Source organism: Phyllosticta citribraziliensis (assembly GCF_038025025.1).
Source record: "Phyllosticta citribraziliensis strain CPC 17464 chromosome Unknown J3D65scaffold_6, whole genome shotgun sequence".
NCBI lineage: Eukaryota > Fungi > Ascomycota > Dothideomycetes > Botryosphaeriales > Phyllostictaceae > Phyllosticta > Phyllosticta citribraziliensis.
In genome coordinates this window covers 1005503-1032967 of record NW_027117343.1, presented here as the reverse complement: position 1 = coordinate 1032967, position 27465 = coordinate 1005503, and the positions used below count along the sequence as shown (strand labels likewise).

The 27465-nt window shown below is 56.4% G+C and overlaps 8 protein-coding genes across 8 annotated transcripts; 6 read left to right on the top strand and 2 right to left on the bottom strand.

Moving 5' to 3' along the window:
• The first annotated feature begins 259 nt into the window (after positions 1-259).
• J3D65DRAFT_624468 (uncharacterized protein) lies at positions 260-1565 on the top strand. The gene is made up of 3 exons (XM_066800252.1): positions 260-624; positions 695-1008; positions 1066-1565. The coding sequence occupies exons 1-3, from the start codon at positions 408-410 to the stop codon at positions 1276-1278; spliced, it is 744 nt and encodes a 247-aa protein (XP_066655271.1). The 5' UTR covers positions 260-407; the 3' UTR covers positions 1279-1565.
• Positions 1566-1601: 36 nt separating this feature from the next.
• Positions 1602-3321, top strand: J3D65DRAFT_367299 (uncharacterized protein). The gene is made up of 2 exons (XM_066795684.1): positions 1602-2907; positions 3024-3321. Exons 1-2 carry the CDS (start codon positions 1925-1927, stop codon positions 3205-3207), a joined length of 1167 nt encoding a protein of 388 aa, XP_066655270.1. The 5' UTR covers positions 1602-1924; the 3' UTR covers positions 3208-3321.
• A 3266-nt stretch (positions 3322-6587) lies between these two features.
• Positions 6588-7573, top strand: J3D65DRAFT_365987 (uncharacterized protein). Its single transcript, XM_066795683.1, has 2 exons — positions 6588-7186; positions 7364-7573. The coding sequence occupies exon 1, from the start codon at positions 6632-6634 to the stop codon at positions 7079-7081; it is 450 nt and encodes a 149-aa protein (XP_066655269.1). The 5' UTR covers positions 6588-6631; the 3' UTR covers positions 7082-7186; positions 7364-7573.
• J3D65DRAFT_534563 (aspartic peptidase domain-containing protein) lies at positions 7365-8890 on the top strand (the record flags this gene model as incomplete). Its single annotated transcript, XM_066796697.1, has 3 exons — positions 7365-7647; positions 7766-8568; positions 8621-8890. Coding segments are annotated over 3 exons (1356 nt in total), but the record flags the coding sequence as incomplete, so codon positions are not given.
• Positions 8891-11337: 2447 nt separating this feature from the next.
• J3D65DRAFT_667803 (uncharacterized protein) lies at positions 11338-11763 on the top strand (the record flags this gene model as incomplete). The annotated part of the gene is made up of 2 exons (XM_066803053.1): positions 11338-11432; positions 11478-11763. The coding sequence occupies 2 exons, from the start codon at positions 11338-11340 to the stop codon at positions 11761-11763; spliced, it is 381 nt and encodes a 126-aa protein (XP_066655267.1).
• Positions 11764-20449: 8686 nt separating this feature from the next.
• On the bottom strand, positions 20450-22759 carry J3D65DRAFT_553548 (potassium channel-like protein; the record flags this gene model as incomplete). Its single annotated transcript, XM_066797140.1, has 5 exons — positions 20450-21352; positions 21404-21878; positions 21950-22384; positions 22433-22591; positions 22641-22759. 5 exons carry the CDS (start codon positions 22757-22759, stop codon positions 20450-20452), a joined length of 2091 nt encoding a protein of 696 aa, XP_066655266.1.
• A 727-nt stretch (positions 22760-23486) lies between these two features.
• J3D65DRAFT_365805 (uncharacterized protein) lies at positions 23487-24443 on the bottom strand. Its single transcript, XM_066795682.1, has one exon. It carries the CDS (start codon positions 24329-24331, stop codon positions 23567-23569), a length of 765 nt encoding a protein of 254 aa, XP_066655265.1. The 5' UTR covers positions 24332-24443; the 3' UTR covers positions 23487-23566.
• Positions 24444-25359: 916 nt separating this feature from the next.
• Positions 25360-27382, top strand: J3D65DRAFT_667801 (putative DEAD/DEAH box RNA helicase; the record flags this gene model as incomplete). Its single annotated transcript, XM_066803052.1, has 5 exons — positions 25360-25791; positions 25845-25983; positions 26032-26469; positions 26518-26863; positions 26923-27382. The coding sequence occupies 5 exons, from the start codon at positions 25360-25362 to the stop codon at positions 27380-27382; spliced, it is 1815 nt and encodes a 604-aa protein (XP_066655264.1).
• Positions 27383-27465: the final 83 nt, after the last annotated feature.

Below are 27465 nucleotides of genomic sequence, written 5' to 3'. Positions count from 1 at the left end.
CTCCCATCACGGCATTTTGGCGATTCTGCATCCTGAGTGGCTCATGCAAAGACGTACCTGGTTCCGCCTATCACCAACATGAGGACGCCAGAGGTTTGCTCGCCCGTGCTGACGGCTGCATGTCCACCTGAACTCGCCGCTCTCATAGGCCTGGTCCTGCGAATCGACGCGCGAAGCCAGTCGCACAGCGCTGGCCGCGAGCCTCTGCTGCCATAAGGCGCTGGCTTCTCCGCGCCTAGCTTTCTTCTGCGTCTTGACCTTCTTCTCACTCCATCTTGGCTCTGCGTGTCCCTGTGCATTTCTCAAACAGCCCCCTTCTTCGCGTCGACTAATCCCGAAGCTCGATCTTGTCAAGCCCGTATTCACCTCGAACTTGAAAAGTCGCCGTTGCCGCCGCGCCGCTCGCCATGTCGAGGATATCTCCCTTGGCTGCCTGTGTGGCGGCGCTTTGCTGGACCCCGCTGGTCGTTGCACACACGGTCATTACTTATCCGGGCTGGAGAGGAAACAACTTGCACACGAATGGCACCAATGCGGATGGAAGCATTCCCACCGGCTCGATAGGGATCGACTACGACAATGGAACCACTTCTTATCCCTATGGCATGCAGTGGATGTATCCTTGTATGTTATCCCAGCATGAAGAGAGGCAGAAAAGGCCATCTGCGGCAGTCTTTGACTGACACGTCTCCAGGTGGCGGCTTGCCTACCAGTACAAACCGAACCAAGTGGCCAGTCAGTGGAGGAGCAGTCGGTGTCCAGCCAGGCTGGTTCTCTGGCCACTCGACGGCGCTCATGTACATCAACCTGGGGCTGGGCACGGAGCCTCTCAACATGAGCCACATCATGATCCCCGTCTTCCAGATCAATGGACCGTCCAACGATGAATACCCTGGCGAAATCTGCTTCCCGCAGGTGCCACTACCTACCAACATCTCTGTCAACATTGGCGACAATGCGACGATCCAAGTGGTTGAGACGGCAAAGCACGGCGCGGCCCTATACAGCGTGAGTGACTCTTTTGAACTGGTACCATCGCGCCCGGCGCTGACTTGCAGTCTGCAGTGTGTCGACATTACCTTTGCCGATCCGGCAGACGTTGCCGAGGTCAACGAGACCAACTGTCGCAACACGACTTCGCCCGACCAGCTCATCACGTTCGATCAGGTCTTTGCGACGTCCAGTCTTTCCGGCGCTCAGACAATGCTGCCCTCGGTGCGCGTCCACACGCTGTTGCCCACACTCGCAATAATGTTTGTCGCTTTCATGATGCTTTGAAACGGAGCGCTCGGTTCCCTTTGCTGTCTTTTTGATTCGGTTTGGGATGGAGCGTTGGGATTTGATACCTCTCTCGTTTTTTTTTTTTTTTTGTTGTTTTTTTTTTGTCCACAGCAGCCAAAAGTCTGTGCTGTAAATATCGCCAGAGACCACAAAAGGCAAATGTCCAGTAGCCAATGTTTGAAGTACGACGTTGACCGTCTTGGTAGTCCAAATGCAATGAATGGAGAGCAACGATATACACGGATGGACGACAAGGGCCCTCTCAGCCATGGTGTCGTATGAGAAACTCCTCGCCGAAAGCTGGCTTTGTTCAGCTTGTCAGCAGCAGCGACATGATTCGCATTTTGCAGTTTCCCTTTTCGCGTTCACCATCTCACCATCAAGCGAGCGAAGGAAGCAGTTGATATAGACAGTCGGCCCGTCGCGTGGGATCCTCACCAATGGCCTCTGGCGCAGCCGCCCGCAGCTCCAACCGGCATCATCCCCTCAACCACTACCAACCGCCAAACATCACACGCACACCCGTTGCTCCGCCTTCGAGACGAGGAGCTGCGCAACCCAGCGCCAGCACCGCAGCCCGCCTGAACCGCTTTCTCCCGCCCCAGACGCGACCAACGCAGCCAGCCCTCGTTTAGCTGCAAACATGACATCCGAACCAACGCGCGGGACTACGGCAAAGGTCGCAAACAACAACACCACCTCCACCGACTCGAATCACACTCGGCCAGCTCTCTCTGCAGCTCCAATTCGCTCTCCCAAGCACGAAAAGCTCGAGACGCAAGCCTCGCAACCACCGCCGCCGCATCACCAACCGGCCCCCAGCAAATCCAAGCAAGCTCGCATACCGCTCAACGACGGGTGGACCCTCGTTTCCACCACGAACAAAATGTCGCGCTTCCGCATCTCGGACCTCGCCGCCACGCACACGCCCAACGGTCCCGCGCCCATCATGCCCGGGACCTCCAAGGAACAGCTTCTGGACCGCTTCGCCGCGTTCCGCGAGCGCTGGCGCGAGAGCGCGTGTGTGGTCGAGCTGCGGGACTTATTGGAGCGCACAGATCTGGACGCAAAGCGCCGGCGGGAGCAGCAGCAGCAGCAACAGCAGTCAGAAGATCAGGAATGGTGGGGGCTGGCGCAAGGCAGCAGGGCGAGCAGGACGAGCAGGACGATCGAGAACGCGGTAGTGCTGGGGCTGGGGAGCTTGAGCATCGACAACATTGCCGGCGGCGTCAGGAGCATGTGGCAGTTGGTATGCTTCCTCGAGATGGTGGCGCTCCTGAGCGGCGGCAGCGACAGCAGCGGAACAAAGGGGAAATCGGCGTCGACGCCAGTCCCGGTGTACGCCGAAGACCCCGTTTTCAACGCCCTGGACGAAGAGGTGCTGGCGAGCTTGGGCGTCGAGATAGTGCGGCCTCGAAAAGGAGGAGCGGCCGCGACGGCGGCGGCGGACGATGAAAATGCTGGGTCGGCCAGGCTGATAGCAGACTCGACGTTTGTGTTTGCGCCTTTCATGCCCAGTTTTGTCATGATGGAGGAGTTTTTGAGGGCGCGCGATCCGCTGGTGTACGTTGGCAACGACATTGGCGGCATGCTGGAGCTGGGCCGCTCGCAGTTGAAGTACAGCAGGTCAGTCTCGAATCTAAACATCACAATTACCAACACAACAAACTTCGTAATTCTTCTCCCTTGGTGAAACTATACACGATGCGAAGGTTTGCTGAATCAATCGTCTTCTTGCTCAGCAGCACCTCGGACACCGACGACCATAATCGCACGAGGAAATGCATTGGAATCGCCGAGGCCTTCTTGAGCAGCAATAGGGGGGTTGCCACCATGCCCGACTTTGACCTCCACCCTCATGCCCTGGCCGGTCAGATGATTTACTGGCGGAAGCCTGCGGCTGTTGCTGCGCCTGGTAACGGCTAACATGATTGGTGTGTGAGGGGTCGATGTCGCTCACTGGCTTTCGGGCGCCTCTACTTCATGCTTTCTTTCGAGGAAAGATCCGAGCTGGGTGCAAATAATTATAGTATAGCACCAAGAGGGGGGTATCCGCGAGGACGTTTGCGGGTCAACAGAGGCTGGCAGCATGCCAAACTCCCGCCTATGGGTCTCGGTGAACAGAAGGCGCCAAGTTTTATTCCACAGGCGATATGAAAGAGACGCCGCCCATCTGCCCAGTCGTCGAGACTACTGCCATGGGTGTCTTGGAATCCTGCAGCCTTTGCGTCTTTGAGAAGACTGGCGAGTGCTCGTCAGAGATCGAGAAGCATGCCACGCGCATCTGCAGGAAAAGAGTCGGAAGCCAAGAGTCAGGTCAACGACGTATGTATACCTATTCACCAAAGGTACCTAGTCTGCCAGGCCTCCCTTCTCATGGCTTTCCCTCGCATTATAGGAGGCATCCCAATTCAAAGAAAAATCGTTGTCGAACCCCATACTATTTTCAGACAACAACCCAAGCAAAATCGCTGCGTACGCCACGTTGAATCATAACAACCAAAGACACCACATATCATCCTCTCTCAAATCCCCACAAATGCCCCTATCCATCCAAATACGGCAATCAACGCCCCCGCTGAGTACACTTGCGCGCTTCTCCCAGCTGCCGCAGTCGAGCTCGCCAACGCCGCACTGCCAGTCCCGTCCGACGCGCTCGCTCCCGTCGCAGTGGTCCTCGACGTCGTCAATCCGCTCCTCGTCGTGCTCGCAGCCGCACTGCGCGTAGTCGATGAAACAAACGTCACCGTTTTCCCGTCAATCACGACGCCGTCCTGGCCGACGCTGATGCTCTCGCCATCTCCTGGCAGAGACGTGACCACAGCTCCCGGCGTGAGCGTCAAAACCGCCGAGCCGTCCACAGACAGCGTCGCGCCCTTGGTCAGCGAGCGCACCTCGTCGCCGAGCGTGACGACAGCGGCAGGTGAAGGCGAGCGCGTCGCCGCCGCAACGACGGACCCGTCGACGACGACCTGGCCGCCTGCTAAGATCGACAGCGTCGTGCTGCCGTAGACAAACGTCGAGGCGCCGGGCGTGTAGTCGAAGGTTGCCGAGGCTGCGACCACGACCACGGGCTGCGGCGTGATCGTGGCGCCGTCGACCAGCACGGCGTCGGAGGCCAGCGAGATAGATTTGCCGTCCACGGTCACTGCGGGTCCGCCCACCGACAGCGTCGTTGAGCCGTACACGAGGGTGCTGGCGCCGGGCGTGTAGTCAAAGGTTGCGGACGCTGGGCCCGCTGCTACAGGTTCCGGCGTTATCGTTGCACCGTCGACCAGCACGCCGTCTGATCCCAGCGTGATGGATTTTCCGGCAATCGTCGCGGCAGGGCCGCCCACCGAGAGCGTTGTCGAGCCGTAGACGAGAGTGCTGGCGCCAGGCGTATAGGCGTATGCCGAGGAGCCATCGCTAGACAAGACGACGGCCAGTGACTCGCCCGAGGGCACAATGGTTGAGGAATCGAATACAACGCCGCCTCCAGATGGCGCCAGACTGACCGTGTGGCCATCCACCGTGATCGCTGGACCGCCAACCGACAGCGTGGCTGAGCCGTACACGAACGTGCTCTCAGCTGCGTCGTACGTGTATGCTGCCTCAGCTGGCAGCAGTGCAACAGCTTGCGATGTAGGCTCCGGCGCTGCAACTGGAGCGGTGTATGTGTTTCCATCGACAACTAGACCGCCTGAGGCGAGCGTGACTTGAGCGCCGGAAATCGTCATGGCCGCGCCGCCAACCGACAGCGTGTTGGAGTCGTAAACCACTGTTGGCGCGCCGGCCGTGTAGGTAAAGTCCTCAGTCAGCGCGTTTGCGGGGACGCGCTGTCCCGAAATGTCATTCCCTTCGTTTGGAGAGCCTGGCTGCGACTCTCCTGCTCCTGAGTTGGACTCCTGCGTCGGCGCAGGCAGGACGACGACGACTTGAGATCCTTCCGCTGCGCCCGTCGTCTTGAAGCAGGAATTGTCCAGTCCGCAGGCAATGTACGACGCAACGTTCCCACCCGCATTCTCCGTGTTCGCGGCATCAGCCACATCGTTCGTCGGCGCCGGGCCTCCAAGGCCAGTCTGGGACGCCACAACCTTGGCCTCTGTCGATGGAGCAGTGTCGCCGGTAGGATCAGCATTGCCAGGAGGAACTTGAGTCATGAGTAAAGTCGTCACGCCTCCAGTGCTCTTAACCACAGTTCTACCCGGCGCCGTAGCCGTTGGGGGGTCAAGGGCAGTGCCGTCTTCAACGGTCTTGACCACGGTTGCCAGAGCCGTAGTGCTGTGAGGTTGGTCTGGGTCAGGAAGCACCACCACGTTTCCGCCAGTGGGCGAAGGTGAGATTTCAGGGGGATCGTCTTCTTCCGGCACTGTGGTTGGAGTCACGACGGGAAGAGCTGTCTCTTCATCAACCGTCTTCACTGCGGTCTCTTCCGGCACTCCTGTGGTCGGTGTGATGACGGGAAGAGCTGTCCCTTCATCGACCGTCTTCGCTTGACTCTCCGCCGGAGCAGTCAAGCTGGTATCTCCTGGTACACGACCATGCGCCGTGGTTTCGGTGGGAACATCCGTGTAAATGGGTCCAAGAGTTGTTGCAGTTTCCACGGATTTGGCAGCAGAAGACGTCGCGTCGATGTCACCCAGCGTCTCCGCGGTACTGATGACCGACTTCCCATTAGTCTTGGCTATCGACTTTTCTGCCGAGGTCGTGCGGCTCGTCGTGAGAGTGGGGAGTTCAGTCAGGTCTGTCACGACGCTTTTGTCCACCGTGTATGACAGGGTGAAGCCAGTGGGCGTGATGGTACTCGTGTTTACTCCTATTGGGACCGGGGTGATGGGTGTTACTGGAAGTATCGTCACTATGATGGGAGTTTCTGGCGTAGGCGTCCCGGGCGTCGCAGTCTGAGGGACAGAAGTGTCTGAAATGGGTGGCGTCGCTGGATTGGAAGTCTCCGGTACAGGCGTCACCGTGACAGGCGTCTCTATTCCGCTCCCCGGGTTCGTGCTGGGCACAAGAGTTGATGTGGTTCCATTGAAGCCTTGTATGCCTGTCAACACCGTTAGCTTTTCCTCACTCTCACTGTCAGAAAACCGCATCTTACTATTCTCTGCAGCGAGCGAACATGAAGCGAGTGTAGCCAACAAGAACGAGCGATTCCACATGCTGGCAAGCGACAAATCGAAGCAATCTTGGACGGGATATAACAAAACGATCGTCGGCCCCCTCGACCAGGCGGGCGAACAGAGCTGACCCGGGAGTTATATGCCCAGACATGGCGATGGGCACGGCTGTCTGTCAGACTTGCATAGAAGGGCTGAGTACCATGAGGTAGGCCCTCGTCGACCTCGCCACATAGCTGGTACCACGCATGGCGTGCTGCTGCTGCTACTGGGCTGAGCGAGCTCGCCGGGCCAAGGAGACAGGGCGCGCCACAGGGCGGACGGGGACGAAGCGCAGCCAGAGGGTTAAAAGAGCAGCTGGCTCCTCACAGACGAATGGAGCAAACACTCCCCGGTTGGCCTTGCACGCCAAGGCAATACACGAGACCAGTCAGCCAGTCCGTTACACGGTTGCTCTTGGCGGCTGGCTTTTCTGGCTTGGAGGGGGCCAAAACCGACGTCGTCCGCAACGTGAGCGTCTCGTCATTGGCCGTCCATTGGCTCTCCCTTGCCTTTTTAAACCTGGGGGGTTGACTTCGTCCCGAGTCGCTAAGACAAGCCGTGCGGTGGAGGTGGTGGTGGTGGCGTGTCGTCGTTGCCGGACGCGGTCGATCGGGTTTCCCGCGCAAATAATAGCGACCACTGGACCGCGGGGCTGAATCGTCTGCGCAGACCCGTAGAGGTCTCGCGTTTTCCCTCTCGTCCCTTCTTTCTGTCCCTATATCCAATTGCTCTGGCGCTGTCTTCCAATGTTCTGGTCGTGGGTACGCGCCTCGATTCTTTTCCTTTCCGTTTCCCATGCTCTTTCGGATGGCGCCACATTGTCCCGGAGACAAACGACTCCAGATCCCATAGTACTCGATCCGAGTCAAAACTGGTACGCGCCTCGGGTACCTAGTAACGCGCTCTTGCACCAATTACTTACCAGTTTGGACGGCTAGGGACGGTAGCGACGGAAGATGGAGTACTTTTACTCTTCGAGTGGGCACGCCGTCGCAGCTGATGCGCGTCCACATTGCAATAGGAGGACAAGAAACTTGGGTTGTGGCGCCGAGCGGTTGTGTAGATTCGGATCCAAATGGTGACCAGTGTCCGTCTAAAAGAGGAGGTCTCTTTCGCGCAAATGAGTCTTCGACATGGCAGTCAACCACCGAAATCTGGGACAATACGGGAATATACGGCCTCGGTGGAGTTGTTTTGGACAGCCTCGGGATTAGTGGAGTAAGTGTAGGGCCAATCGCTGAAATGTTGCACTGGCTGATAGTTTTTAGCAAGGCCAGTATGGTATGATTAAAGAACGAGCAAGATATATTCCTCAACATGCGCAGATCTGGCTAACCGAGTGCCATTTCAAGGTTACGAATTGGTCGGTCTCAACGCTGGCAACAGCGCAACACTGAATCGCAGTATTGTCGCACAAATGAACACTCTCAACTTCTATGTGGGTCAGTTCGGCGTCAGCCCGCGGCCCACCAACTTCACCGTGGAAAACAACAATGCAACGAGCATGAACGATCCAGTAAGTCGGACAATTTGGGCCCTCGTCTCGTGGCTAATTTGGACACAGCAACCGAGCTTCTTTTCCTTGCTGAGAGACAATAATCTGATACCAAGTCTCACCTACAGCTACACGGCTGGCTCGTATGCGAGGACAGGCTCCCTGAGGAGCGCGTGGGCGTCCTTCATTTTCGGCGGCTATGACGCGTCGTTGGTAGGTCCGGACAAGCTGTCTTTCGACTTTACACCAGACGACGGCCGCGAACTGGTCGTTGCCATTCAATCGATTCAGAAGACCGGAAGCAATGGAGACGTAGCGCTGCTGCCGACCCCGGTGCTCGCAGCGCTCGATTCCAGTCAGGCGAACTTGTGGTTGCCGTCCGAGTCGTGCGAGATGTTTGAAAACGCTTTTGGCATCAGCTGGAATGAGACGTCGCAGTTATACCTGGTCAATGCCACTGTCCACGAAAGACTGGTGGCGGAGAATCCAAACGTCACTTTTAGTCTCGGGGGCTCGATTTCAGGGGGAAAGACGGTCGACATTGTTTTGCCGTACAGCGCTTTCGACTTGAATGCGTCGTATCCCACGATCCCCGGATCGGGAATGGAACGCTTCTTCCCTTTGAAACGCGCAGCCAACTCGACCCAGGTGCGTCTTTGCGCTCTCGTCGTCCAGAAGTCTTTGCTAATGACCTTTCCAGATCACGCTTGGCCGCACATTTCTCCAGGAAGCGTACTTCATCGCCGACTACGAGCGACACAACTTCACGCTCGCACAACGCGTCTGGAACGACAGCGCACCGGCCGAGATCGTGCCCATCCGCTCCGTCAACAGCGGCAGCAACAGCGGCCCAGCACTGAGCATCGGAGCCATCATCGGCATTGTCGTCGGCGCCGCCGCCATCGTCGCCATCGTCCTCGTATCCTTCTGCATCGTGCGCTGCCGCGCAAGACGACGGACCAACGCGAAGAGGGTAGAAGAAAATAGCGCCGCCTTTGCCATGGCGAGCCAGCACAAGACGATTGAGGAGCTGCAGGGAGACGACCGCGGGAGGGAGCTGCATGCGCGGCAGCATCGCACGGAGTTGCCGGCAGACGGCAAGACGGAAATGCCGGCAAATGAGGAGGTCAAGAGTCGTGTTGAGATTGATGGGGCGGAGACGCCGGCGGAGCTCAGCCATGAGAGGATGAATGTGAACCCGCACGAGCTGCCGGGCGATTATCCTTCGGCGGTAGAACTGCCAGAGCAGAAAGGAGCGAGGCAGAAGTAATTAGGGGTGTTTATATCTGTAATTTGAGGGCCGAGGTTTCGTTCACGATGTGGAATGTAGTCAAGAGAGAATCCTGAACGCCTTTTTTTGCGCGCAATGTGGCGTACGGAATACTCTGAAGTTGCTGGCCACGGAAAAGGGTAATGTTGACGGCTCCTAAACGAATTGGATCGGATGCTGAGTCTATCACCATTGAGGGAGTACTTACTAGTCTGAGAATGAGAAACTCGTTGATGCAGATTCATGAAAAAGAAAAGAAAGAAAGGGGCGTCCGTTTGGCTTGCAAGGTCCGGAGGTCGTGTCTAATGCAGGTCTTAAATCAAAACAGCGACGGCTCCTTCCACGTACGACCATAGCAGGTAGAAAACTCGGAACCCCGTCCGCTCTTCCATAGATAAGCTACCTTGCGGCCGATTAGTAGTTGCGTGGGTGACCAGCAGCGAATCCCGGCTGTTGTACGTTTTGCATTTTGCTTTGCCACGCAACGCCCCCGTGACACGACGACGATTGTCGTGAGTGGTGATGGAATTGGTTTTGCTGCCATCGGATGGGGCAACGAAGAATTGTGATTGGAATTGAAAGCTCGTATCGCAGAGGCGTAAAGACTGCAGTAGCAGAAGCCCAAGCGCACGCACGGGCGTTGGTCTGAAGAGTCTGCTCGACGACAGGTTTTTTCGTTTTTGTCAGCGCGCGCCGGCATCGGTAGCTGCGCGTTCGACGTGGGCGAACTTGGGGTGACATGTCAGAAGAGTCAGATAAATGAAGCTCCAGAAATTCTAGACTGGCATCATTTGGAGAGAGGCAAAAGGCGCAGGACGTGCGGGATATTCTGGAGGCCATCCGCCCAGACCGTTCTTTCTCAGGCGCTTCGATGGCTCGTGCTCTATAAACGAGACCCACCCAAGGCGGTTGCGTCCGACCAGAAAGTCGATGGCAAATGACGGCAGGGATCCAGCGAATGGGAGTTGGCACGGTGGTTGGCTACGGCATCATTTGTTGGCCACGTGTTGTCGTATCAGACGAGTCCTGAGTCTGCCTAGGGGAAGCGGTAAGTGATTGCAACAAAGGGCGTTGGAGTGTGTGCAAGGAGCTCAGGGGAAGTTGGAAAGATGGGGTCGGTTGACGATTGAGCGCGATGTTTAGGAGAATCGACAGATGGAGAGTGAAACGTTGGACGCGGGCGTTTCAATGGAGAAACCAGTGGTAGATGGAACCCATGTCCTGGTAGAGGGAAAGCCGTGTGAACGAATATTCTCGATTGCAGAAACGCTCTGTCTCCAAAGACAAGCCCGGACGCGAAAATGAGTCGACGCTATACGAGATGCAAATTGATGTTGATACGGCTTTTAGGAGATGTCGACTTGGACTAGTTTCTGGCGTGGGGGGAACACGATGTCCAAGATAGCGCCCGACGGAAGGTTGTGTGCTTCTTGCACGAAACCGCCGCCGAAACACGGAGGAGCACACAGGCAGGCAGGCAGGCAGGCAGAAAGTCAAAAATGCCCGACAAGGCAGACGGTCGGAGAGAGCACGCGGGCAGCTGGACCCTGAAGGCTGCAAGACGTCTTTGTTGGGGCGAAGGGACATGATGTTAGGCGGCCGACAGACGCCCGTCGGAGAGGAGGCGGGCGGAGGGTTGGCGGCTGAAACGAGACAGGCACATTGTGGCCAATATTGGAACCTCTCGGAGGCTCTCAGGCGAGGCGTCAGGGGCATTCGCTCGTTGCGCAGGAGTTGTGATGGTGGGCAGAGGTGATGACGAAGTGCAACGGGTACGCAGCGGGCTGGCGCAGGCTCTATTGACGCCACGTTCAAAGTCGCGGATGCAGGAACGTGCTAGAGGCTGAGAGGTCGGACGGGGATCGTCGATGATCCGGTGATGATTTTCTGCGGAGGTGGAGCGGATCGGCGAGCGAGGGAGGACGAGGACGAGGACGACGGGAGGACGAGAGACGGATGGGGTTTGCGAGAGAGATCCGTTCGGTCGAGAGGTGAGCAGGCAGAAGCACACAGCCCGGACACAGCAGAGAACGGAACAGAGAGGGCGGGCGTCGTAATGCGGGCCGGGGGCTGACAGGGAGCGTTCCTGGACCTGGACCTGGACCTGGACTGGCTGGCTGGCACGGTCGTGGAGATCTGGGGTTGCAATGGAAATCTTTGCGCATGGCCAGAACAAGACGCCCACACGAGTGGAGCCCATGCCCATGCCCATGCCCATGGCGCCCAGCACTGAAACCACATGGTGAGGTATCCTTGCGAGCCCGGACGCGCCTTATATCAGTCCCAGTCCCCGTCCAATGCTGCCCTCGCCTTCCAACGCTCCGTCACTCCATCACCAACTTCACCTTTCCGAAAACAAAATGTTCTCTTGCGCAAACTACGAGCGCGGCTGCCGTGGCCGCTGCAACTCTCCCAACGGCCGCTGTTCCTCGTGCATCACCCTCAACTTGCAAGCTCCCGCACGCTCTCCCAGCGCCAATGCCGCCTCTCCAGCAATCACCTACTCGGCCTTGACCAGCTCCTTTGCCTCTCTGGTCAACTCGCCGCCGACCACCTCGCCCAAGACGACATGAGCCGTCAACCGCTCAACCACCTCAACATCGACCGCATCCCTGAACACTTCGACACCGCCGTCCGTTGATGACCTGACCACCATTCCACCACCAACCACCCCGCTCAATTCACTGTCCGGACCTTTGATTCAGCCCATGCCAGGACCGCGACGACGCGCTTCCTGCCTCGAGGAGACCACCCTTTCAATCAGCAAGGCTCAACAGACAGACGAGCCAGCACTCGATTCGACTTGAGGATGACGCTGGGCACCGCCACCAGGGCCGAGAGAAAGGAAGAGCGAGAGCAAGAGAAGGCCCTGTTGCCGGTTGATTGAGGAGGACCCACGACGTTACGAGCCACTTGCGAGAAAAAGCATTCGGGACAGGCGCCAGGAATATTCCATTCGAATCCTTTTTGACCTTTTTTTTTATATTTCGATTCCTCGTCAACAACAGCAGCTGCACAGCACGAGGTGTTTGGCCAACTTTTTTATTTTTGCAACGGCGTAGATCGTCCGGCTGCCACTACAGCCACGCGTGGCCATTTTGTTTTCTGCACTTCTTGGTTCTCTTCACAGAGAGATGATATCCCCCGATTTTGTTTTGGTACAGCGAGAAGTTGTTTTTTGGGGGGGGGGTTTTTTTTTTGGGGCCACAGGCTTTCCTTCATTTTCCTTTTGGAGATTTAATCACTCTGAGCGAGCGTCACATGCGCGCGCTCTCCACCATACTACGCATACAATGCCTCTCGAAATAGATGCGCATCTGCACTACAGCCACTGTTGCCTGAGAAGCCCTCGTCCTGTGTACCATGCCATGCCCCCCATCCGCCCAACCCGCGTTGCCGGTACCAACCCAATCACCGCCTCGAATTGTGCAAAATATGTAAACGCCATCCATGGATACAAGTCCGGCACAGCCCATGATGTGCCGGATGGCGGACCAACCATTTTCTCACCTCAGCGTTCGGGAGCTCGCGCTTTACTGTTGCCGCACTTTTCCCACCCCTCCCTCCCTTGCCCGTGGCTGACACCATCCATGGACCATGGTACTCTCTCTCGGACATAGCAGCGACGCCGCGGGAGAGCGACGCATCAGCACACTCACACATACACACACTGCACAGCCGCAGCGGCCGCATCAAGGCCACATCAGCCCACAACAAACCTGTCGCATTGCCGTTGTGCTGTCTGTTCCCTGCAGAGCTGCCGTCGGCCTGCCCTGCTCTGCCTGCTCTCTGCCCTGCACACCTGCCCAAAGGCACCACCATTCCACCAAGCCAACCACAGCCCTCTCCAGCTCTACGGAAAACGCGTATCCACCAAAACCACCACCACCACCAGCTGCGCCACTTCGTCAGCTTTCTTCTGCTCTGCACGCACGCCAGCCCATCTGACCCCGCCTGCCTGCTTGACTGCTTCGTCGCTCACTTGTCCCCAGCGGCCCGGCACCATCAACCCGCGCGCTTCCATTCCCTCCCTCCCTCCTCCACACATGCTCGCGAGCGTGCAGCCAGCCAGCCAGCCAATCAATCAATCAAGTAGCAAGACAGCCAACTTAGCCAACGCAGCACATGGCAAAGAAGCTCAGTCATCGGGCCTTCCGCGTCTCGGCCGCGCAAGTCATCTCTGATCGCACTGTTTTTTCGCGCGCGTCCCGGGGCCCGGCGGCGAGGAACCTCTGCGTGGCTGTCTGCGCTGGGGCGGTGGTGGTGGTGGTGGGGCTGCCTGGTTGGTCTGGTCTGGTCTGGTCTGGACGAAGAAACGAACGCGCTCAGCCAGACAAGGATGCGTGCTTCTTTGGCGCGGGCATGGTCAACGTTCCGAGCCACACGTTCAATCAATCATCCCAACTTAAGCTGCCGCCGCGCGCGGGCAGGGCGGGAAGGCTACCTTGGTCGCTCGCTGTGCGGTGCGGGCACTGACGGCGCGACGACGACGACGACGACCACGCGAAAATGTCTAAGTCGATTTGAATTTGCGAGGAGAGTTTGGGAGAGAGCAGCGAGCCAGTGAGTGGGCGACGGGAGGGAAGGGAGGAAGGGGTGGGAACAATAACGTGGATGGAGTAGTTTTAGGCGCGAGCGCCGAGAGACTTTCGGTCGCGCCGACCAGATTATCGCAGTGAGGAGTGGAGGAGGAGTGCTTGCTGTGGCATGCACATGGCAAGAAAGAGTGGAGGAGTGAAGGAGAGAAAGAGAACTCCCTCATGTGTCCCAGACCACTTGGTGCTTGCTTGACTATCCTCAGCAAGAGAATTTCACGAGCGCAGCCATCAGGATATCCTCTGCCGGCACCACCACACGCCCTGCACGGATGAACAAGTGCCGTCCGCGAAGCTCGTCCGTTGAGGTTGTGCTCTCACTTCCATCCCTTCGCAACAAGCAAAACAGCCCGCCCGGCTCAACCGCACCCCACCCGAAGCGACCCGACGCGGGGGTTCGAGCGAGCGGACAGTCGGACACGAGGATCCATCCTTCCAGCCCAACCCAGCCCGTCGGTGACAAGGATGCCCGCGGCGGAGGGGGGGGTAAAAGAACGAGCGGGAAGGACAAGGGTGCGTAGAAGGTGGATGTGGTTTTCCACGCCGACGGTACCTACCTGGACTGTCGAGCGAGCGGACGGACGAGAGAAGTCCGAGATAAAAACAGCCACCACCGCGTATGCGTATTCGCTGGTCTGGAAAAGGATATTGTAGCCCACGGACAGCAGCCACCACGCGCGCGCTTCTTTGGACTGACTTGCCGTGTCGTGTTGGTTGTGCTCGTGCGCGCACGTGTCGTGGGTGGTCCGGACGGGCAGAAGAAAGACGGGGCTGGAACTCTTGCTGGCTGACATCTGACTGATGGGCCGGCGGCAGCGGGCCCTGTCTATCTGCTGTTTTGGCTGCGAGATGGCCTTCTAGGAAGGGCCACACAGTGGTATGTATGTGTGTATTGAGTGACAGCTGGCAGGGACAGCTAGAACGCGAGGGAGGGAGGGAGAGTGGACATACAGGTGTGTGGTGAGAAAAAGGCGCAGCGAATTGCCCAAGCAGGTAGTCCTACACGCCTGCAGCCAATAGGTATGTACAGTACAAGAGCAAGGCCGCCGCGTTATTCCCGCGTCTGTACGTTGTAGCACTTTTTGTTGGCCCTGCGCTTCGCTGTCCCTTCTGTGTGTGGCAGGAGCACATGTGAGCAAGTTTCGCTCTTATCCGGTCTTAACCACCTACTCCAATTCTTCCTCTCTTCCTCTCCTTCTGTTGTAGGTGCAGAAGCAGGAAAAACTGGCAGAGGGCCTGCAGCGGAAGTGGGGAAACCTGGTCGACCACCAACTTGAAACCGGTTTCTGCCCTTTCTCCGAGCGAAACAGAAGTGCAGCTGCGGTTAAAACGGCGGATAGGTACATGATGATGTCGTCAGTGGATACTTCCCTCGTACTCAGTAGCGCTGCGTAGGGCTTCTGCCATCTGTGGCTTGACTTGGCTTTTCCAGCACGTTCGCTAGTTTTTTGAACTGCCTGTTATAGTCTTTGTATGTAGAATGAGAGCGAATGAGAGCGAGACGAAAATGGATTGTGGATGAGACTGGTGGGAAAAGAAATGCTCCCAATTCGGCTGAAGGAGACGGCCCATGCGCATGGACAGCTTCTGAAAGATTCCCGGACAGGCCAATTCGAGTCTGCCGACATGAACAGATCAAAGAGAATGGATCGGAAGATGATTGATGTAGAGACCACGAGCTGACCTCTGGATCGACATCCGACTTGCAGACCTTCAAAGCTAGTGAGCGGGACGGGTCGATCCAGTAACTAGCTCAAAGCACTGGGAGATTAGATGCCCAGTTCGTGCACACGCCCTTCAATGCACAATGAGTACACACGCGAGATGTGCGCAACAATGTTTGGCAGCTGCTGTGTGCACTATGACTGGCAGCGCTTGACGAGCAAAATGTCACGCGTTGCTACGTGGTGCAAATATTCCTGCTGCAAGCTGTCAGTGAGTCACCACAGATTGGACGCGTGTTTGGAAGCGCAAGGAAAGGAACCCGAATTGACAACACAAGGATACCCTTCCGTGTCTGTTGGAGCGTCCAGCCCGAGCCACACAGTCAGAGGGACAAGGACGGCCAAGACTGCCTGGCCAGACTCATCTTCTTTCCAACCGCGTCCCAAGAGTTGCGGTTGTGGACGCTTTCCCGGCCATCCTGAGCATCTGACTTGTCACCATGAGCAAGTCGGAGTCGACGCTGCCCAAGAGTAAGCAACTGCGGCGCAGCCGTTTGAAGGCGTTGATTTGGTCCGTCTTCCTCAGCGTCCGCGGGCGCACGCGTAAACGTTCTTGATCTCCCGAATCTTTCCTGTGCCTACCGGAGCCATGCGCTACCGCGTGCCGCAGTCGTTTGTTGGCTTTGCTTTCGCTCCCATGGACATTCGGACGACCGAGAAACGTCTGCCTGCGCAATGGCAATGAGACTGCACCCTCACTGCCACAGGAGACGATGGGAGCAGAAGCATAGAGCAGCTGATGCCTAGCAGTCGGGGGCTGCGCGAAACAGACCGTGTCCAGTGAGCCAGCACGCAAGACCAAACATCCATGCCAACCCCAAACACTGCATGGAAACCGCTAGCAGGTCCCCTGTGCCTTGCCTGCCTGCGGCCACCTACCTGAGTTTTTTTTCTCTCTCTCTTGCTCTCTCCACAAGAACCATTGAGAAACAGCTGGATCGTATGTTTCAGTGATGCAGCTTGCCGGTCCACGTCGTCTTGTTGTAATTTTGTCCCAGCCCCCTTCCCCAATTCGACCCCCTACCCCTGCATCTTTCCGTCTTGGAGTGGGTTCGCTGCATGGGATGCGGGCCCCTCCCTGTCAGTTTCTGCTGCCCGCGACAGCACCGGGATTTGGGCCCAGAGCGTTCGAGAACGCGTCGGCCGACAGGGGTTGCCACCAAGCGAGATCCACTTGCGACGGAACGTGGTGGGGCCTAGAGATACAACTGAAAAGGCACTTGTGCACAATTTGCTTGCTGCACCAAACGGTGGCAACGTGCTGTCCACCGTACAATGAGTGGCGGAAAGATGGTGAGAGCGCGCTTCGATATGAATTGTGTTTGTGCTGTTGCGGGTCCGTCTTGTGCAGCGGTACTGCGGGACGAGGGATCTCCGGGACGAAGGTGCACCGGGAGCGTAGGGAGTGGCTGGTGGCTCTCATTTAATCAATCTGGCGAGAGATTTGAGCACATCGCTGGCAGCTTGCGCAACAAAATCGGGCCGCCCGAGCAGGAAACAAAGTGCTCACAAGCACGTTTGGTGCAGGTGCGCCAAGTTCGATTTTTCGTCATGCAGGGCGGGCTAGACTGTCGCTGTATGGACATGATTCAGAGGCCGTTGAGAGAATCGGAGACAGCAAGCTGATGGGCTTCAATATATTGAAATTTGACGTCAGCGGTATTGTCAAGTTCCAAGCAGCAGGCGCACCACGAGGAGACTTGGGATTATTTATGAACGAACGCTCGCAGATAGGTCTTTGCTCGGCAACAACCCGGAGTTCCACATGTTGCTAATTGTCGAGCTTTGGAGATGCGGAAAATATACTGCCACGGAGGCTTCCCAGATGTTGCTTGTTCCGCGCTGTGGCTGTGGATATGTGGCTGTTTTCTTCCTTACTCATGCATGCGCGCGTTGCGGCGCAACCGCTGATCGCCCTAGCAGCATCGCTTTATTGGAGATATTGGTGATACAAAACGGTCGACTTGCAGGCTCGTCAGCACACTCCTGCGCAGCAAGGCGCTGGACATCATTTCGGACTCTCCTGGCCCCATACATACCCTCATTTTTCCCTTGACTCGCTCCTCTGTTGACCAATTGCTGACATGTGCACCAAGCCAGGGCAGCTGCTTGGACTTGCAAGGAAGAGAGCAGTACTGGCAGCAGGGAGGCTCCGCAGGGACGCCCAAAAGCCAATCATGATGGAACCAACGAGCCGCTAGACCCTGATTGTGGCCATTTTGATCATGGAGTGTCCACGGGATCAATGTCGAGAGGAGCGGTCAAAGCCTTCATGTTGCGGCGTTCAACGTGGTGTCATTCCATGTGCTTCTCCGCGGCAGCCGATTCCCAAAGCGTCGATTTGGATGCCTGAAAGAAAGCTCCCATGAATGCCAGTTTCCTGATGGTTCTCTGAAGGTGGTGGCGGAGGCTGGTCCGTTGGCTGCGTTCACTTGGAAAGCTGCATCTCATAGCGTTGCGGTCCAAGTTTGTGCCACGGCGGCTTGCACAGAAATCTCCAGTGGGGACGGCTTCTTCCTCGAATGGCGTCTTGAGCCAATGAAACGAACGAAAAGCAGCCCCAGACGCCCAAGGACGGGCGAAGAAGCGGATAGACAAGCTTGCATGCGCAGGGTGTGCATATTGCTGTCAATCCAGTCCAACGGACATATTCCCCCACACCACCACCAGGGAGACGCATGTATTCATGCATATATTCCATGGTGAAACGGATAGAGTCATCGGACCCTCCTTCTCGACAATAGTCCAGCTGCGAGGCCGCCGATCACGGGTGGAGGAGTTTGAAAGAGGTGCAGAGACTGGACAAAACAGGCACTATCAGCTCCACGGTGATGGCTGCATCGGGGGTTGGCCCGGGATCGAATTGATTTGGCGGAGTGCGGGGCAGGGGCAGGGGCAGATTTGGAGCATGTGGGCCGATATGAATGCACCTTTGCGGACGTCAAAAAAGAAGGTAGAGTGCATGAGTGCTTACATGGCGTGCTGGCGGCATGCGCAACCCGCTAGCAACTGGAAGCATGATGTCTTTGTGCTTTCGAAAGTTGCTGCGTTTTGGCATGCCAAAGGCCTGCTGACGAGTGCTGTGGATGACCAATTGACAGGGAGCGAGCGCAGTCTGTGCGAGAAGGTCCTTTTGTCTGTGTCAAAAGAGCAGCTTGGGCCCACGAAAGAGACGTCCTAGTCTGTCTCCTCGACTGGCGGAGTGGTGATGACTGGTGACTTGTTGCAATCGGGAAATGGGCTCCGCGTCCGGTCGCAGCCGATGGGTCGTTTACATGGCGTACACCGACTTGTCTGAGTAGTGGATGGGCTGTCGATGGTGAGACAGACTCGTGATGGCTTCACATGGAGCTAGATTCTACGGAATCAAAATCTGCGATCACGACAGTGGGCCGGTTTTTCGGGATTTCCGGTGGCTGTCAACCGTCGCCCGTCCACGGAGCAGTCGGCGCCGAAGACTGCTGATTGAGGGTCCAGACGTGCGAGTCGACGGCTTGAAGGGCTGGACATGGGTTTGACCGACAGAATGAGCCTGGTTGACGGTCGAAAGTTGGTGTTGAGTCGAGACACAGAGCCTGGCAGGAAGGACGTTGAGGCGAGGCTCGGCTCGGGCCTGTGTCGCCCGTCGCCAGGTTTCCTTCCGTTGTGCTGTCCTAGTCTCACTGCGAAAATGAACACCCTTGGCAACATCGTCACTCGTACTCCGTATATTCTTGGTCGTTGTTGCAATGACGTGGTGAAGGATCCGTGGATCTGCTCGTCAACACCAGTAGATCCCGTCGATCATGTCTTCCTGCCCCGCGTTGTACATGCGCATCTCGTCCTGCAGCTTCACGATACAAGAAGTGGACAAAGTCTCATCGACATTGCCCGTGTCGCGCCTGGATTTTGCAAATGCAGGCCTGACAAACCTTGCTCTTGGACCCTTCCTTTCCACAGCAACCCCCATGAGGCTACCAACAGAGCCTCAATTTTTTTAGAAAGTGGTCTGACAACCTGGTTTCAAGGAGAGCCTTGGGTCCAGAACCCACCTTTCCCCGTTGTGGATCAGTCGTGCCCGCCTCAAACGCCTTTGGCGCTGAAAATTTTGTAGACCTCAACTTTGAAGGCCCCGGGGAAGAGAGCCCCGTGTTCCATGCTGAAGAACAAACCTGGGAAACCGCTGAATCAAGCCGGGTCTCCTTAGCCAGCCCTGCGAGTACAATCCACCATGTTCGACGGGAACAAGCCACAACGTGCGACTTTGAAATTTACCCAAGAGACAGAGAAGCTTCTCCGCGCTATCGCACGTGCGAAAGCTTGATTGCTCCCGCGTCGCTGTCGATCGCCGAGGAGTTTGGTCCCGGAATAATGGCCGAACGCTCTCGAGAACGGTTTTCTACCCAGCAGATTCGTAGCTCGGGGAGTACGAGCCCTCCGAATAATGTCGAGTGCAATGCCCGCATCTGCGTGCTGGCATGGTCCCGGATGAACACGCGCGTTGCCTCGAGTCGAGTCCGCGGGTCGCTCCGCAATACTCAGGCTATATTCGTGGTCAAACAGCCTTCCATGTTCGCTGGATAACTATTTCCAAGGCCCGGTCTGGATCATTGCCCTTCCCTTTCATTCTTCAGCATGTTTTTGGCTGGCGGCTAAGAGTCATGGAGGCAAGGGTCTCGTCTCTCGAGAAGATGGAAGCTGTTGTGGCGCTCAAGAGAGAAAAATGAGAGCGAAAGTCAAGTGGTAGTTGTCGCGAGTAGTTGGCGCGATGATTTCCCTCTTCAAGACTGATGAATCGCGGACTTCGCGAAAGTTGGATAGACGTAGGCGAAATATATGCCAAGGGTATCATGCAAACTTCAGTGTGGCAAGGCTTCGAATAACACTACCATTCGGATGAAAAGTGATGCTAAATGACGAAGAGCCAGACGTAGAGGAGCAGCGTAGAATCGAAGAATCCATCACGATTTTTTACGTCGCAGGTCTTCCATACTGATAGGCGGTTTCCCTCTGTTCTCCTTGTAGTTCTTGGCCCTCATCTTTTTCAGCTCCGCTTCCAATGTCGCACTCATCCGTTCAAGTATCCACTGCGCTTCCGACTTGCTACCCATCAGCGGGCTACGGGTTCCCAGCCAGCTCCAGCTGTATCCGCTTCCCTCTTCTCCCGGATCACCACCAGCAACACCAAGGTCGGGTCCGCCATCGTGTTGATGAAGATGGCGGCGTCTGGGCTTGATGGGCGGTTTGCGATGGCGTTCTGGGTCAGCCTCGTCTTGGCCTATTAGCTTGAGATAGTACGCCCATTCCGCGTACGTGTACTGGCAGGGCGGCGAGGCCGCAGCGTCGCGCATCAGCTTTCGAATTTCCTTGGCAAGAACGAAATGATAAAAGTGAATGTCCCGTTCCAAGGTATCGCCTTTTTCGCCTGCTTCTTCCGCTTCCAATAGCTCTTCGTCTTCAATGTGCTTGGACAGGTGATTCAGCGCCACAGAGTCGAGATGGCTTTTCTTGTCTTCGAAGGAGTCCTCTGAATGCTCCCCATTAGCACCGGATCGACGGCCAGAGGGCTTCTGATTTTCTGAAAGACTTGCGTCGCGCTTCAGAAGACTGCTCTGGCGTAGTTTTGCTAGGTTGGATTCGACAGTGGCCCGAATGCCGCTTTCGTGGGGTAGGACGGTAAGACTTCCCAACCAGATGGTGAAATCTGCGAAGCTTTTCACAACCGTGTCTCCCATGTTGGAGATCAGGATGGTGAGCGTCGGCACGGCAAGAAGAGACCAGATGACGAAGAATGGTTTACCGGAATTGCTGTGCGGATAAAGATCACCATATCCAATGGTTAGCAGGCTTGTGTAGGAAAAGTACTGAAAAGGTCAGCAGGTCGATCACGCACGCAGTAGCTGGGAAAACTTTACCAGTGCGTCGAAATAAGACCATGCTTGATTTTTCCCTTCAGTAGCCTTGAAGACGACAGCACCGATGAACCACAAAATGCAGGCCGCTAGTATGGACAAGAGGAGTGCTGTGTACTGTCGTCTTTTTTGCGCAATAGACTGAATCTTTCTCATGACGTCGAACTCTTGCTCCCGTCTCTCGAGCTCTGACAGCCCTGAGTGGACAAACTTCACCTTCTGGAAGTATCCAATAGTGACGATGCGCTTTTGGGCGCTAATCTTTTCGAGCACTTTTTCGCGTCTAATTTCGGTCATTCGAGCGTCGATTTTGGCTTTGCCGCGTTCCAGCACGAGTGATCGTATCGAGCCTATGACCAGACCCACCATGAGGATCCCTCCAAAAGCAAAAGGAAAGAGCAAGGAGCGTCCGAGGTGCGTCTTTGGAGGAAAGTCTGAGCCAAGACCGACGGTGAGTAATGTGTAGTCGGCCCAGTATCTGGAGAGGGGTTAACTTCTTGAAGAATAATATCTAATGAATGTAATCTTAATCTGGAGTGTGGTACTTACATACCATCCAGAAAATCCCAACCCTCAATTCTGCTGAAAACGAGCCCGCCAAGTAGCAGATAGGCCGTGAAACTGATTGTTTGGAGCATCAGCGTACGTTGGCTTATTGTCAGCCTGAATTCTTTGGCATAGTGATTCTTGGATGCTCCGTAGACGGTCAGCACCATTAGAAGAGCAACAATGGCGTAGATGGACGCGGCAATAATTGCATAATAGTAGGCTTGGGAAAGCGCGTGAGATGCGGCCGGCTGCAACCGGAAATGTGAGCTGGAGGCGACGCAGACCAGCGCGATTAGAAGCACCGACGCAACGGAGAATCCACCGATCGTGATGGGCTGGGCAACATTAAATGACAGTCGACGTGCCATGTTCAGTAGCAGAGAAAAGTTTGCGACAAGAGCGCAAACCAGGGATACGACGTTGATGGCGAGAAGCCTGCACAATGATTAGCAAGAGGGCAATGCTCGGGGATACACATCTAACCAGGCTGGATCGCTGAGAAATTCTCCCGTAGTTTCATCATGTCCTGGAGGTATGTAAAGTCTCCATTTGACCGCGAGCGCACATATTGAAAAGGCGTTGGCAAGGGGCCCGAATGTTCCTGCGATGAGTGGACAGGCGGTCGACGCAAACCACCACCGACTGTGGTCGTCAGAGTGCACACCAGATGAAGTCTGAGAGTTATTCCCACCTGGGATCGAGAAAATCATGTTCCTCCTCTGCTACTTGTTGGCGGATGCTTTCATAGGCATTGTTTTCGAGGTCTTCGGCGGCGTTGTTGATAGGATCGTCAACGCCAGGGTCGTTCATCTTAGGAGCGAGTTAGGGAGGATAAGTATAGGACGGAAGATTGCCTTGGGGGTTTGATTGCCTGGCAAAGGCCTGAAGAACGTCGAGAATGTCCATTCCAAGCTGTGGTGCAGAAGAAACCTGGTTGCGCAAGAGCCCGTGGTCATCGGTGGAAAGGGCGGCTTCGGCACATGGACGCTGGGTGGCTGGAATGCGATGACGACGTTGGTTTGCTGATCCCGCGCCGCGCGCCAACGCCAACTTTCTCCACAACCACAACACGCCCGACCGAGACGCTCCATGAAAGTAGCCGCTCCTTGGACAATCGATCTCATGATGCTCCCAACTTTCTACTCTCCACCGTGACACGAACAGACCATCGGTCGCCTTCTTGTCGAAGCTCAAACCCCCACCCAGGGGAGAGAGACACGGACGCGCTTGCTCAGCTGCTTCAAGCCGGCAAGCCGCAAGAGTGGGACGAAGAGCGCACTGCCGCGACATCCGCAATCTCGCCCGTGAGAATGACCCACGATAATGTCGGGGCAGCCATCTGTCGAGACACCAACAAGAGCGCCGCCGACCTGGACGACCTGGACGACCTGGACGACCTGGACAGCCACCAACCTGGGGAGCCACGACCTCGAAATCCATCAACCCGGAAGCCTTGAAGAACTCCTCGCCTACGTGCACGAACGACAGGCTTCGTTTTGCTGCCTTGAAGTCTTTGCTGCCATACACGTCAGCTGGTAGAATAATGGCTCGAGTGCCGAAGCCCAGAAACATGCGCCCGAATTTCTTGCGGTGCGCGTAAGCAATGAGTAGCGGTGATCATTGGATCCCATCTCCTGAAAAAATAAGCAAGCAGTACTCGGAAGAGCAACCTTCCAACCGGACTGCGAGAGACGAGTGTGGAGTGGAGCACCAGGTAGCGTGGCCCTTCTTCCACCACCACAACTGGTGCGCTTCGCCTTGCCATATCAGCACATTCTGGCGCCTCGAATCCCGATGAGTGCGAGTATGACCCCATGCCGATCGGAAAGAAAGAGCTAGGAAGGTGTGACATTGTGGTTCCCTTGGGTGGCAGTAATCGAGTCCCACATCAAGTTGCAGAGAGATGATTGTGCTTTGCGCAGGAACATGTCCAAGGATTGGAAACCTTGAGATGATTGTCCGCATTCCTCGCAAGAATTGCCATAGGGCGACCTCGATTTCTCCCTTTGGCCTTGGAACCCTTGCCGTTTGAAGACTCGAATGTCGCCTCGGCCGCCTGCCACCCCCAACTGCGATTTCTGGTATGCACATGCAAGGGTATTTCTGTCCGGCCAAAGAATCGCTTCCAGCCTTTCTTGGGTGCTCGGGAGCTGATGCAATGAAGGGCGGCGCCTTGTAAAGAGAATGCCTCGTCCGATGTATCCACAGAAAGGCCCCAGCATCGCGGTGATACCATAAAGCATATTCAAGACCCAGTATCGGAAGGCACCGAATCGATGGGAAATTCCTGGGAAACGAGCCGAATCGATGCGTGGTCTTGGACGAGGTTCCGTACCAATGGCTCTGGGATGGAATAACTCTCTGAAGGGTGAACCCGCGCATTTCTCTCCCCCCTCCCACTGCTCCTCGTTGTTCCAGTGTCCTTGTGCGCTGGGTTGGCCTGTCGGTCGACGTCCTTGTGGAAGCGAATGCTAGAGATTATCCTCGTTGGCGAAACCTCTGCCCCAACGGTGCATTGGAGCCATTCCCCGTACTCCGATGTTCCTCCAGATTTTGTCGTCGGCTGTGGTTAGTCTTCTGCTCGCTGGAGGGGTTGCCTCAGCTTGATGATGAAGTTGCTCTGCTGCAGCATGGCTTCGTGGTGGGCGGGTGGTTGCATCAATGTCTGCGTCCGCCTGTCAGTAGAGCCACAAGAAGAGAGTGACGGACGCGAGACATTGGGAATATTGCTCAAGGTACCGCAAGCCACTTTTTGCTGCACAAAGGCATTGAGAAGAGATGGAAGAATGCCTGGGCAGAACTCTCAGCGCTCACAGGCAGGAGTCAGAGATGCACTCAATGCCAAAAGTGTCGTTCAGAAGCCAAAGCATGGCCGGGCCGGGGCATTCACAGCGGGTATCCTTGGTGTTTGCCGTGTCCTGCTGGCCGTCACTTTCCTCGGTGGGTGCTTGTGCACCTGCTCCAAGTGCCCCTATCGTGAAGGCTGGGGCTGAGTCGTTGATTATGTCGTCGCCGAGCCCACGATAGTCCACCAGGAGGATAAAATTCCTCCCCCTCGCCCACTCCTCAACCTTCCCTCTACATCCTCCCACTACATCCTCCCTCTACATCCTCCGCCTTCCAAACTTCCCTGCTCCGCCTCGACCAGATCACAGAGACGCCTCTCTACCTCCTCAACTTCAATCTCGGTGTAAGTCCTTGCCCCTCCGCCTTCCTGCTTTGCCCTCGCCTCTCTCTCCTACGCCCGCCTTCCATCCTCGCTTGTTGGACACCGCCCACGTGTCGGCCATCCAGCTTCCTCCTCCCTCCCTCCTCCGTCCTCTCTCTCTCCTCCATCTACCCATCGCTTCCTCCTTCACCCGAAGACGCCTGGCATCGCCTTCATCAAGCTGACCAACCCCAGCGTCAACATGTCTTCCACCTTTGACACCACCGACATGGCGGCTGCCATTGACAACGTCGACAATGTCGACAACGTCTCTGACACGCCTGCTGCCGAGACCCAGGCTGAGGAGGCTCCTCTCAACGTGCTCTCCATCCAGGAGCTTCGTGACAGGGGCTTCGTTCCGCGTCACGAGTACAACTACGCCGAGTACAACGCCACGACGCGTGAGGCGCGTGAGGGTCTCACTGCCGAGGGCATCGAGGAGCCAGCTTGGCTGTCCAGTGCCGCTCGCTACGAGTGGTGCGGCGACTTCGGTGATGTTGGCCCTGCCAACGAAGAGCTTGAGAAGCAGCTATTCCGCTCCGAGAACGCCATGGAAAAGGGCGAAGACTGGAATGGCTTTACCCAGTTCGAAGTCGCCGTTGAAGGTGGCGAGGAGCTTCCGCCTGCTACTTCGGTACGTATTGCATCTCCCTCGTTCTGCTACGATTTGTTACTGACGTGGCCCAGTTTGAGAACGCTGGTCTGCACCCTGTCATGCTCGACAACGTCATTCGTCTCTGCAAGTACGAGAAGACCACGCCCATCCAGGCCTACTGCATGCCGGCCATTCTCAATGCTCGCGACGTTGTCGCCATCGCTCAGACTGGTAAGCCATATTCTCCCCACACAAGCGACCCACCTAATGTGTGCACAGGCTCTGGCAAGACCGCTGCGTACTTGATCCCAATCATCTCTCGCTTGATGGGTCAAGCTCGCAAGTTCGCAGCCCCTCGACCTGATCCGTCCAACTACAATCCGGCGACGGACAGGGTTCGTGCCGAGCCTTTGGTCATCATCATTGTTCCAGCCCGGGAGCTTGCTGCCCAGATCTTCGATGAAGCTCGTAGGCTCTGCTACCGCTCGATGCTTCGCCCTTGCGTCATCTACGGTGGTGGTCCTCCTCGCGACCAAATCGCTGAGCTGCAAAAGGGTTGCGACATTCTCATCGCCACTCCTGGCCGTATGGCCGATTTCATGGACAGGACCGACGTCCTCAGCCTCAACCGCGTCAAGTTCACTGTCATTGATGAGGCGGATGAGCTGATGGATGGTGACTGGGAGGAGGACATCCAGAAGATCTTGAGTGGTGGTGGTAAGTTTAACGTCGGCCTTTCACAAGCTACTTGCTAACCTGAACCAGACACCAATGACGATGCTGACCACCTCTACTTCATGTTCTCTGCGACCTTCCCTAAGGAAGCCCGCCGTCTGGCCAAGGAGTACATGTCGGAGGACTATGTCCGCATTCGCGTTGGCCGCGCTGGCTCTACTCACTCCAACATCACCCAGCGTGTTCTCATGGTCGAGGACTACCGCAAAGACAACTGTCTTTACGACCTCATCACCTCTCTGCCCCCCTCGCGCACCATCATCTTCGTCAACAGCAAGCGCAAGGCTGAGATGGTTGACGACTTCCTCTACAACAAGGACCTTCCTGTGACGTCCATCCACGCTGACCGCACGCAGCGTGAGCGTGAGGATGCCCTGTAAGTCAAACATCCTTGTGTCCATTCCTTGTCAAGTGCATGTACTAATGAGCCTCTAGTCGTGCTTTCAGGAACGGCACTACGCCCCTCTTGGTTGCAACCGGCGTCATGGCTCGTGGTCTTGACGTTGGCAGCGTTGGTCACGTCATCAACTACGACCTGCCTTCGGCTACCCATGGCGGTATTCAAGAGTACGTCCACCGCATTGGACGCACAGCCCGCATTGGCAACAGGGGTCTTGCGACTTCGTTCTACAACGATCGCAACGAAGACCTTGCCGAGGACTTAGCCAAGATTCTCGTCGAGCACAACCAGGAGTTTCCTGACTTCCTTGAGCCCTTCAAGCCTGCCGAGGACGAGCCCATCGAATGGGACGACAAGACGGACGATGAGGAAGAGGCAAACGACGATGCTGGATACGACGCCAACGGCTCTACCCCCGTCGGTGGTGATGAAGCTGAGGAGTCTGCTGGCTGGCAGGCTACCACCACCGAGGACGACGGCAACGCCAACTGGTAAACCCGTGCGCTCTCCACTCACCATCCAGCTCAATGTCCAACACGTCGCCTGCTGATGACGACGCACGCCTAAGGCGGTTGGTG